The sequence below is a fragment of the Notolepis coatsorum genome (genome assembly GCF_963971535.1).
Source record: "Notolepis coatsorum genome assembly, chromosome: 12".
In the NCBI taxonomy this organism is placed as follows: domain Eukaryota; kingdom Metazoa; phylum Chordata; class Actinopteri; order Aulopiformes; family Paralepididae; genus Notolepis; species Notolepis coatsorum.
Genome location: NC_140176.1, coordinates 123,191,332 through 123,203,597, shown reverse-complemented (window position 1 = coordinate 123,203,597; position 12,266 = coordinate 123,191,332). Strand labels below are relative to the sequence as shown.

Sequence of the window (12,266 nt, the reverse complement as noted above, 5' to 3'; positions counted from 1 at the left end):
AGGCTTGTTCTAAAAGCCTGACTGTGCCCCCTGCAGCATCTTCCTGACCGCTGCCCTAGGCTCGTTCTAAAAGCCTGACTGTGCCCCCTGCAGCATCTTCCTGACCGCCGCCCTGGGGTTACCCGAGGCCCTCATCCCCGTGCAGCTGCTGTGGGTCAACCTGGTGACGGACGGCCTGCCCGCCACCGCGCTGGGCTTCAACCCCCCCGACCTGGACATCATGGACAAGCTGCCCCGCTCCCCCAAGGAGCCGCTCATCTCCGGCTGGCTCTTCTTCAGATACATGGTCATTGGAGGTAGTTAACAAACCTGCACCTAACCTCATTGAACGCCAAAAATGAGATTTCTCGTTTTTCTTAGCCAACCGTTAAGTGCCAAAAACGAGATTTCTCATACCTTTTTGGTTTTTCGTTTTTTTTTATTATTATTATTCTAAACAGTCACACGGACCTTGGTGTGTGTTCCTGGGACCTCTGAGTAAATTCAAATTTAAATGGCGATTGAATCCCGATAGGTGGCAGTATCGCATACTTTAACCTCTTAAGCTCTAGCCCTATTTTCTGAAAATCCGCCAGAAGGTACATGCCCAAGTAAATTATACATTCAAAATTTTATTATGAACTATAAATTACCTTATTATGGCCAAGTCATACAGTACATCTATGGATAGGGCCAAATATCATCTTTCCAATGGCAGTGTTAAATCTGGATTTAGTCATTTCGCGTTTTTCCGATAGAAGAGTGATAGAATTCACATTATTCCAAAAAAATCTTATTTTCTGACGTTTTTTAAAACATTGATAAACAAACGTAGTGCTGAAAATATACACTTTGACTGCTGTTTTGGTATGGTTAGGGGGACCTGAGGGCTTAACAGACGCTATAAGAGGATTTTCCAGTGTATTTTATTTCTTTCAAATTGTATGTAGACAACTAGATTAGTCTTGGTGCCCAAATAACAAAGTGTATATATTTGGTATGTCAGCGATGACATCCATAGTTACATTAATAACAAACCTCTTGTCTCTCTCTTCATGTCTCTCTCCTCTTGTCTCTCTCTTCATGTCTCTCTCTTCATCTCTCTCTCCTCTTGTCTCTCCTCTCCTCTCTCCTCTTGTCTCTCTCTTCATGTCTCTCTCCTCTTGTATCTCTCTTCATGTCTCTCTCCTCTTGTCTCTCTCTTCATGTCTCTCTCTTCATGTCTCTCTCCTCTTTTATCTCTCCTGTTGTCTCTCATATTGTCTCTCCTCTTTTCTCTCCTCTCTCATATTGTCTTTCCTCTGCTCTCTCCTATTGTCTCTCTTATCTCTTCTTGTCTCTCTCGTCTCTCTCCTCTCCTCTCTCCTCTCTCCTCTCTCCTCTCCTCTCCTCTCCTCTCTCCTCTTGTCTCTCCTCTCCTCTCCTCTCCTCTCCTCTCTCCTCTCCTCTCCTCTCCTCTCCTCTCCTCTCCTCTCCTCTCCTCTCCTCTCCTCTCCTCTCCTCTCTCCTCTTGTCTCTCCTCTCCTCTCTCCTCTCTCCTCTCCTCTCCTCTCCTCTCTCCTCTTGTCTCTCCTCTCCTCTCCTCTCTCCTCTCCTCTCTCCTCTTGTCTCTCCTCTCCTCTCTCCTCTCCTCTCTCTCTTCTCTCCTCTCCTCTCCTCTCCTCTCCTCTCCTCTCTCCTCTCCTATCTCCTCTCTCTTCTCTCCTCTCCTCTCTTCTCTCCTCTCTTCTCTCCTCTGCTCTCTCCGCTCCTCTTCTCCTCTCTCCTCTCCTCTCTCTCCTCTCTCCTCTCCTCTCTCTCCTCTCTCCTCTCTCCTCTTGTCTCTCCTCTCTTCTCTCTCGTCTCTCTTGTCTCCTCTCTCCTCTTGTCTCTCCTCTCCTCTCTCCTCTCCTCTCTCTCTTCTCCCCTCTCCTCTCTTCTCTCCTCTGCTCTCTTCTCTCCTCTCTCCTCTCCTATCTCCTCTCTCTTCTCTCCTCTCCTCTCTTCTCTCCTCTGCTCTCTCCTCTCCTCTTCTCCTCTCTCCTCTCCCTCCTCTCTCCTCTCTCCTCTCCTCTTATCCTCTCTCCTCTCCTCTCTCTCCGCTCTCCTCTCTCCTCTCTCCTCTCCTCTCTTCTCTCCTCTGCTCTCTCCTCTCCTCTCTCTCCTCTCTCCTCTCCTCTTCTCCTCTTTCCTCTCCTCTCTCTCCGCTCTCCTCTCTCCTCTGCTCTCTCCTCTCTTCTCTCTCGTCTCTCTCCTCTCTCCTCTTGTTTCTCCTCTCCTCTCTCCTCTCTCCTCTCCTCTCTCTCTTCTCCTCTCTCCTCTCCTCTCCTCCCCTCCCCTCTCCTCTCCTCTCCTCTCCTCTCCTCTCCTCTCCTCTCCTCTCCTCTCCTCTCCTCTCCTCTCCTCTCTCCTCTCTCCTCTCTCCTCTCCTCTCCTCTCCTCTCCTCTCCTCTCCTCTCCTCTCCTCTCCTCTCCTGTCCTGTCCTGTCCTGTCCTGTCCTGTCCTGTCCTGTCCTGTCCTGTCCTGTCCTGTCCTGTCCTGTCCTGTCCTGTCCTGTCCTGTCCTCTCCTCTCTCCTCTCCTCTCCTCTCCTCTCCTCTCCTCTCCTCTCCTCTCTCCTCTCCTCTCCTCTCCTCTCCTCTCCTCTCCTCTCCTCTCCTCTCCTCTCCTCTCCTCTCCTCTCCTCTCCTCTCCTCATCTCTCCTCTCCTCTCCTCTCCTCTCCTCTCTTCTCCTCTCCTCTCTCCTCTCCTCTCCTCTCCTCTCCTCTCCTCTCTCCTCTCCTCTCCTCTCCTCTCCTCTCTCCTCTCTCCTCTCTCATCTCTCCTCTCCTCTCCTCTCCTCTCCTCTCCTCTCCTCTCCTCTCCTCTCCTCTCCTCTCCTGTCCTGTCCTGTCCTGTCCTGTCCTGTCCTGTCCTCTCCTCTCCTCTCCTCTCCTCTCCTCTCCTCTCCTCTCCTCTCCTCTCCTCTCCTCTCCTCTCCTCTCCTTTCCTCTCCTCTCCTCTCCTCTCCTCTCTCCTCTCTCCTCTCTCAGGTTATGTTGGCGCTGCCACGGTGGCGGCTGCGGCCTGGTGGTTCATCTACAGTGACGAGGGCCCGTTGGTGTCTTTCTACCAGCTGGTGAGGACTGCACTCAGGGTTACCATAGTAACGGATTACATGCACCGCGCTCAGGGTTACCATAGTAACGGATTACATGCACCGCGCTCAGGGTTACCATAGTAACGGATTACATGCACCGCGCTCAGGGTTACCATAGTAACGGATTACATGCAGGATTACAGTATTTTTGTGATAATGAAAAGGTTAATCAGAATATATCAGAAAGCTTGCAGAAGTTGTTTTTAGCTCAGAGGACATTTAATTGTAAGCGTCAGTATGCACAGACTACTACAAGAAGAAAATGTCACTATGAATTGAAAATGGGGGACCCTGATGTAAACAAGACGAAAGTCTTTCTCTGGTCTGCATCCCCTTAACAAGTGTGTGTATTGAGCCGTACTGTATTGTACCCCATTCTGCAATCTGTTAATACAATTTTCAATCACTCAATCAATCAAAGATTACAATTCGACTTTATAAAGTTGAGGCGTAATAGCCTTCTATTCGTGTATCAGTATTAATTGTTAAATAATTGTACTTGACAGACCATCTATTTCTATTGTGTATTTACTGTTTTGAGTAAGGCGGCGGGCCTTTGACTATGAAACACTTCTATGGAGCTGTGCATTACTCTGCATTACCATGGACAGAACAAATGAAATTAAATGAAAGTTAAGAATGAACCCTCTCTCCCACCGCTCTCCTCAGTCCCACTTCATGCAGTGCAGCGAGGACAACGAGGAGTTTGCGGGCATCATCTGCGAGGTGTTCGAGGCGGCTCCGCCGATGACCATGGCTCTGTCCGTGCTGGTCACTATCGAGATGTGCAACGCTCTCAACAGGTCAGAGGACAAGCGTCACTCTACGGCTCTGCAGTAACAGACTATCTGGACCTTTCATTTGTATCATCTTCAAACTGAACATCCTTATCCCCCAGGGACAATTCATGCCTCATCCATCTTGTCTTAATGTCCATTCATCCCTCATCCATCTTGTCTTAATGTCCATTCATCCATATTTTCTGAAAATCCACCTAAAAATACATACCTAAGTAAATGGAAGATTGCTCCACTTCTACAAGGTCCATGTGCATGTTCTTGGTATGTAGGGACATGAACACTGAGCTCGTTCAGCACCTTCTTGAGATCACGTTGTTAGATTCTGATCAATCTGCCAGTATCACGTCTTCCTGTGTTATCACCTCTCCATGGTCCCTCTGCGTTGTGTACTTTTAATGGTCCTGACGTCTCATATACTGGCTGATACAATCCTTATCTCTCCCCGTTAGTGCGATCCACAAACCATAATAATTCTCCACCTTCGTAAGAATTCGACACTTTGACACAACGTAATACCTTAAAGCGTTGCCTCAGCTCAGATGTTAAAGGGGAACTATTTTACTATTTCTTTCACTATTTGGGCACTTTTACACAATTCCTGTGAGTCTATGGAACACCTCTGTAATATATATATATTTTTTTATTCATTGTTTTGTATTTCTAATCAAGTCCTCAAAAACAGCATTTTTCCACCTCAAGATTTCGAGCTGTTTTGCAGCCGCAGCTGCAGGTGCCACCTAAACCACTGTGTGGCCTGCGCCGTCTGCTGAACATTAACATGCAGCGGTGACTATATGACATCACATATAGGCACATTTTCAAACGACTCAGTTCAGTGAGGGTGAATATTGTGAGAGGAGAATTGGAAGAATGCGCCAATATGAGAATTTTGAGACATAGATCATATTAATATAAGTTCACATAGCTAGGAAACAATGCTAAACACTCAAAAAGGCCATTTATAAGATAGTTCCCCTTTAACAGATTGTATTGTCCTTGAAAAGTCGATTCTAATGATCTTTCGATGTGTTCAGTCTATCGTCCTCCTGCTATTCAGTCCAATGGTGGTCAGGCCTGGTCTTTAGCCTAAACCCTCCTCGTGTTAGCCGAAGCTAATGATGATGTGTCATTCCTCCTCCCCCCCCCCCTCTCCGTGATGAGAGGAGAGAGTCTCTAGTCAGATTGTAGTCTGCCCTTAGCCGCTCTTGGTCTGGCTTACACCCGGAAACACTGTCAGCTTTATAGGATCTTCGTCATAGCAACGATAGCCCGCCCCTCTTCTGGTTGTCATGCGACGTGCTGTCATGACAACTGCTTAACCTTTCACACATTTCAAAACGTTTCATTACTGTTTCATTGAGATGAACCTCTCTCCGCCCTGCTCTCTGGGCCCACACTCGCTCTTATCAATGTGTTCTGGATCGGAATTCAAAACATTCTCTCGCTGGCAATGTGCTGCTATTCATTGACTCCTGCTCGCTCTGAACCACCTCCTGCTCATTTCGACCTCTCTGACCCGGCCCCTTTTAGCTGTGGTCATCTCCCCCCAATCTATACATCACCTACATTGAAAAACACCCCCAGAACACCCGTTTTCTCACAACGTGTACAAAAAATCTAAGCAAATTAATAAAGGGAAGATGATTAAACAGAAAGTTTTGTAGATACAGTACTGAATTCTGCCATCCGGACACATGCTATTTGAAATATGATTATAGAATATCAGGCCTATAAATTACCCCCCTGGTGGAGCAGCTAACATGTTCTCGTGTCCTGCAGCCTGTCTGAGAACCAGCTAACATGTTCTCCATGTCCTCCAGCCTGTCTGAGAACCAGCTAACATGTTCTCTGTGTCCTCCAGCCTGTCTGAGAACCAGCTAACATGTTCTCTGTGTCCTCCAGCCTGTCTGAGAACCAGCTAACATGTTCTCTGTGTCCTCCAGCCTGTCTGAGAACCAGCTAACATGTTCTCTGTGTCCTGCAGCCTGTCTGAGAACCAGCTAACATGTTCTCTGTGTCCTGCAGCCTGTCTGAGAACCAGCTAACATGTTCTCTGTGTCCTCCAGCCTGTCTGAGAACCAGCTAACATGTTCTCTGTGTCCTCCAGCCTGTCTGAGAACCAGCTAACATGTTCTCCGTGTCCTCCAGCCTGTCTGAGAACCAGCTAACATGTTCTCCGTGTCCTCCAGCCTGTCTGAGAACCAGCTAACATGTTCTCGTGTCCTCCAGCCTGTCGGAGAACCAGCTAACATGTTCTCCGTGTCCTCCAGCCTGTCTGAGAACCAGCTAACATGTTCTCCGTGTCCTCCAGCCTGTCTGAGAACCAGCTAACATGTTCTTGTGTCCTCCAGCCTGTCTGAGAACCAGCTAACATGTTCTCTGTGTCCTCCAGCCTGTCTGAGAACCAGCTAACATGTTCTCTGTGTCCTCCAGCCTGTCGGAGAACCAGCTAACATGTTCTCCGTGTCCTCCAGCCTGTCGGAGAACCAGTCCCTGGTGCGGATGCCCCCCTGGAGTAACCTCTGGCTGGTGGGCGCCATGACCCTGTCCATGTCTCTCCACTTCATGATCATCTACGTCGACCCGCTGCCCGTGAGTCTGAGTCTGCACCTGCTGCCCCCGCGCCACACAGCCCGCTGCTCACAACACACCTCTCCTCACTCTCTCTCTCTCTCTCTCTCTCTCTCTCTCTCTCTCTCTCTCTCTCTCTCTCTCTCTCTCTCTCTCTCTCTCTCTCTCTCTCTCTGTCTGTCTGAAACCTAACTTCCCCAAGAAAGAAAATAACTAATATCTGATTGTAATTTTTCTTTTTCTTGTGCACACAAGAATATACCATAGTTATATTATATAGTGTTAATTTTTGTATATGATGATGTGCTTATCGTGGTCTTGTGTGAGATAGTCTGACTCAGGATACAGGATGTAGACTGTGTATCAGCTCCTCCCCTTCATCTGTCTGAGACCCCTCCCCCTCCGCTGTCTGAGACCCCTCCCCTTCCTCTGTCTGAGACCCCTCCCCTTCCGCTGCCTGAGACCCCTCCCCTTCCTTGTATGAGACCCCTCCCCTTCCGCTGCCTGAGACCCCTCCCCTTCCTTGTCTGAGACCCCTCCCCTTCCGCTGCCTGAGACCCCTCCCCTTCCTCTGTCTGAGACTCCTCCCATTCCTCTGTCTGAGACCCCTCCGCTGTCTGAGACCCCTCCCCTTCCTCTGTCTGAGACCCATCCCCTTCCGCTGCCTGAGACCCCTCCCCTTCCTCTGTCTGAGACTCCTCCCATTCCTCTGTCTGAGACCCCTCCGCTGTCTGAGACCCCTCCCCTTCCTCTGTCTGAGACCCATCCCCTTCCGCTGCCTGAGACCCCTCCCCTTCCGCTGTTTGAGACTCCTCCCCTTCCTCTGTCTGAGACCCCTCCCCTTTCGCTGCCTGAGACCCCTCCCCTTCCTCTGTCTGAGACTCCTCCCCTTCCTCTGTCTGAGACCCCTCCCCGTCCGCTGTCTGAGACTCCTCCCCTTCCTCTGTCTGAGACCCCTCCCCTTCCGCTGCCTGAGACTCCTCCCCTTCCTCTGTCTGAGACCCCTCCCCGTCCGCTGCCTGAGACTCCTCCCCTTCCTCTGTCTGAGACCCCTCCCCTTCCGCTGCCTGAGACTCCTCCCCTTCCTCTGTCTGATACCCCTCCCCTTCCTCTGTCTGTGACACTATAGGGCAACGTCGCTGCATCCTGGGCCTTAGCACCGCCCAGGATGATTGTGATTGGTTTAACCCTTTCACTACCACACTACAGATGGTTAACCCTTTCACTGCCACACTACAGAGGGTTAACCTTTCACTACCACACTACAGAAGGTTAACCTTTCACTACCACACTACAGAAGGTTATACTTCGTATGGCATCGCTCCCGCTCTGAGCCTTACGAGATACCCCATATCGCCTGTGATACCTAATGTATCTCCCACGAACAAAACACATGCACCCCACCTGTATGGGGCCCCGCCCCTTATGGTGGTACCACCCATATAATCATGACTCTGGTCATGACACACCCTTCCTCTATTTTCGTCCCAGCGCACTGGATGCTATGCACTATGCGAACTAGTGGAAATGAAAAGATTAAGGAAGATTAATAATGTTGAGGGCTTACCGGAGGATTGTGTTTCCCTGGATTCTCCGGAGCTTGTTTTGACGACGCAGACCTGTGCTGGTGGTTCCTCGGCTGACGGCGACGGACCGAGGAGCAGCGTGCAAGGTTTGGCTATCGGGTCGGCTTGTACAAAGGTGAGGTCTGTGTCGGTAGGCGTCGATGTCGGTGTTGGTCGTGCTGTGGAGTATGTTTCGGCACCAGGGCCGGGGCGGCTTGGCGATCGTTCCACTGTAGTGGGCGATGTCTTGGCGATCCTGGAACATGCTGTTGACGCTAATGCTACTGCTACTGCTAATGCTACTGCTGCTTCTTCTGCTAACACTGATGTTGACGCTGGGATGTCTAATAATCCCCGCCGCGGGATTCCGCTTTTCCCTCCTCTTGCCACCTTCATTGATGAAGGTCAGTCGGTGGTGGGTGTGGGGGGGTTCGCTGAGCTCTATTTACCTTTTTTGCGGGTGAAGGGGCTGACGACGGGGTGCAGCCCGGGGGTACCTTGGCTAAGTAGCCAGGTAGCTTCTTTGTTGTGCCCAGGCGGGGATGAACGACGTTCCGCCCGGCCGTTGCTTGATAGCATGTCGGCTCGGAGGGTGGCAGTATGGACGGATGAGTGGTATACTGCTGCAGGATGGCATTTAGCGGCGGCCAGTGTTGTGGCTCAGCTGGCTACTTTCCTATCCAAGATGGCGTCGGGTTGTAGGTCTTTGAGTCCAACCGACACTATGAACGTGATTCATGTTTGTGGTGTTATAGAGATCTTGACTCAGTCGCAAGCTATAACTGCGGGGAGGATTCGGATGCTATCGACTTTGGTTGTTAGGCATCTTTGGTTGGAGCAGTCTCCTCTTGGGGAAGAGGATAGGTTTTCTCTCCTCACGACTCCTTTTTCCACAGATAGTCTTTTTGGGCGTTCTGTGGAGGCGCAGGCGGTTTTTGATTCGGGTCCTACACCGCCTCACGCTGTGCAGCCAGGGGTGGGAGCACGGTCTCGTCAACGACTGTGGCGAGATCCTCGACAGGCGGCCATGTTTCCCCCGCCAGTGGTGCCCTGGTTGGAGAATCGACAGGGTTTCGCAAGGCCGACAGTCTTGGCGGCCGAGGGATCGGCCATTTTTGGTGATTTCGGGGTTGGTAAACCACCCCGTCGTCATTTTGCCGCGAGCAGCCCGCTCCCCGTTCGGTCCCCTCTCTGGTATCCCCAGAGACGCGGCTTTGAGCGTTCTCCTTTGGCTGCGGGCCGCGAACCTTCTTTGAAGCGTATGCGGCCCCATTCTTCGCTTCTCATGGAGACAGGGGCTGACACCCAGTTGATGGCTGAGCCTGGGTCTGTCCGTGAGAATGTTCCGTCGTCGCGTGGTTCCTACACCGCAGGTTGTGGGTGGGTGGAACCTGGTGTTGCAGCTGCCACTAGCTTCAGTGGTCAGCAGGGGGACTCGGTGCCTCTTCTGTTGAATGCTCAGCAGGGGTTACCCCGGCTTCGCCCTCGCCAGGCGGGGTATCGCGCTGTTGCCTCCCACTCCCGTCAAACCGGCAGTGGTCTGCAAAGGAGAGGCTGGCGTGATTTGAGTGGTAGTAATATCACTGCAGGGCTTCGGCGTGTAGGAGCCCATGGGGTCCTCAGGCCTTGCGTGTCTGGCTGCGGAACGGCTCCTCAGCGTGTGCTGGAGGGGTGTTCAGGGGGTGAGTGTGTGTCCACAAGTTTGATGACCGCTCCTCCCGTATCAAACCGGCCCTTTCTGTCGGGGTCCCCCCTTGGGTGCTTTGCACGACAGGGGGGACCGGGCCAATTATCTGCTGTTCCTTGCGGCCCAGCGTCAGTTGACGGCGGGGGCGCTGTGGGATTATATTCACATATGGCGACGGGAATGTCCCTTGAATCGGTGGATGAGGGGAACGTTAGAGGCGGGGCTGGTTTTGCAGTTTGCGCGGCCCCATCCTCCGTTCTCAGGTTTGGTGCCGACCCTGTTGTCAGGGTCGGGCGCAGTGACAGCCCTGGCCGCCGAGATTCGATCTCTGTTGGCGAAGCAGGCCGTCGTTGTGGTCCCGAGAGAGGACGCAATGTCAGGCGTCTACTCCCGTTATTTTCTGGTGCCCAAGAAAACTGGGGGGGTCAGACCTATACTGAATCTGTCCATGTTCAATCGGTTGATTGTAGTGAGACCATTCAGGATGTTGACCGTCCGACTCCTTCTGCTTGCTGTCAGGAGGGGGGACTGGTTCACCTCCATAGACCTGAAGGATGCGTATTTTCACATACCCATTTTCCCTCCTCACAGGAAGTTCCTACGGTTCCTGTTTCAGGGCGTGGCGTACGAGTACCACAGAATGCCGTTCGGTTATTCTCTGGCTCCCCGCACATTCACCAAGTGCGTGGCGGCTGCTCTGGGGCCTTTACGTCGTCGGGGGATACGAGTTTTGTTCTATCTCGACGACATTCTGCTCCTCAGCCGTTCAGAGGAGGTTGCCAGGTCTCATACTCGACTGGTGGTGGAATTCCTCACCAGCCTGGGTTTTGCTGTGAATTGGAAGAAGAGTACCCCTCTTCCCAGTCAACAGGTGGAGTACTTGGGCTTGACATTGAGGTCGAAGCCCATGCTTGCGACCCTCTCGGAGCAGCGTCGGGGGGATCTCCGTCACGCGCTCGGGGGTTTCCGTCTGGGAGGGACGGTTACGGCGCTGCAGGTGATGCGTCTGCTGGGCCTTATGTCGGCGGCCCACGCGGTGGTTCCTCTTGGCCTCCTCTTTATGAGGCGGATACAGAGGTGGTTTCTCTCTTTGAGAATAGATCCGGTGTGGGGCAAAGGGAGACGGTTGACGGTTCCTTTGTCGATATGGGGGGATCTCGCCCACTGGGGGAGGCTGGGTATCCTCTCCGCTGGGGTCCCCATGGGCAGCAGAGGCTCCCACGTCACGGTTTTCACCGACGCCTCTCTCACGGGTTGGGGAGGGGCGTTTCGGACCCACGCAGTGGGGGGCAGCTGGACGGGTCATGCCGACCCAGCTGTCCTGCATATCAATGTGTTGGAGTTGAAGGCGGTCCTCCTGGTCCTCAAACGGCTCGGCCACCTGGTGGTAGGCCAGCATGTTTTGATCAGGACAGACAATGTGACGGCGGCGGCGTATATCAACAGGCAGGGTGGGACTCGTTCCGCCCGCCTGCTCCGGGTGGCGCGCGAACTGTTGCTATGGGCATCCCGCAGGCTGCGCAGTCTGCGGGCGCTCCACGTTCCTGGTACGGAAAATGTGGCGGCGGATATAATGTCTCGGGGCGGTCCTCGTCACGACGAGTGGGAACTCCGCCCCGACATAGTCAGACAGATCTGGGATCGGTTCGGGGAGGCCTCGGTAGATCTGTTTGCGTGCCGACGTTCTCACAAGTGCCCCTTGTGGTTCTCGCTCAGTCGAGCGGATCATCCCCCCTTGGGGGTGGATGCCTTCTCGACCTTTCCATGGCCGCCCGGTCTTCTGTACGCCTTCCCTCCTGTACAGCTGTTGAGTCAGCTGTTGGAGCGGATACGGAGGGAGCGCAGGACGGTGATCCTGGTCGCACCGGACCGGGGCACGTCAGTGTGGTTCCCGGTCTTAATCCAGCTTCTGGTCGCTCCTCCTTGGGTCATTCCGTGGTCAGCGACGGCCCTCTCGCAGCACAACGGAGTGCTTGTCCAGCCTCCGGTGTTGGGTCAACGCCTGGTGGTGTGGCTGGTGGGAGGGTGAGTCTGGAGAGGATGGATCCCGCAGTGGTTGATACCATCCGGTGTGCGCATGCTCCCTCCACTGTCGCGGTTTACGCGGGCAGGTGGCGTGCGTTCCAAGAATGGTGTAAGGGGGGGGGCTGGGACCCAGTCTCCTGCCCCCTGGATGCTGTTCTGGGTTATCTCCAGTCTCTCCTTGATAGTCTGTCGGCTTCGACAGTGAGGGTATATGCAGCAGCTATATCCTCCTATCATGAGGGATTTGAGGGGAATGTCTTGTTCAGCCACCCTCTTGTGAAGCGTTTCCTGCTTGGCGCTCAACACGTTAAGCCGGTGCAACGCTCCTTGGCTCCGACTTGGGATCTTCAATTGGTCCTCGGTCGGTTGTCCTTGGCCCCGTTTGAGCCGCTCGAGCAGGCGCCGTTGGGACAGCTGTCTTTCAAGACCGCGTTCCTACTGGCTGTCACTTCCGCTAAACGCGTGGGTGAGCTCTGTGCTCTCTCGGTACGTCCAGAGTGCCTGTCTTTTCGGACCGATT

At 52.8% G+C, this 12,266-nt stretch overlaps 1 protein-coding gene across 1 annotated transcript in view; it reads left to right on the top strand.

Moving 5' to 3' along the window:
* atp2a1 (ATPase sarcoplasmic/endoplasmic reticulum Ca2+ transporting 1) overlaps positions 1-12,266 on the top strand; it is a 141,461-nt gene that overhangs the window by 116,954 nt on the left and 12,241 nt on the right. Inside the window, exons 18-21 of the mRNA XM_084326430.1 lie at positions 94-296; positions 2,992-3,077; positions 3,768-3,901; positions 6,373-6,490. Coding sequence (XP_084182556.1) covers positions 94-296; positions 2,992-3,077; positions 3,768-3,901; positions 6,373-6,490 — 541 coding nt within the window. The remainder of the gene's footprint in view (positions 1-93; positions 297-2,991; positions 3,078-3,767; positions 3,902-6,372; positions 6,491-12,266) is intronic.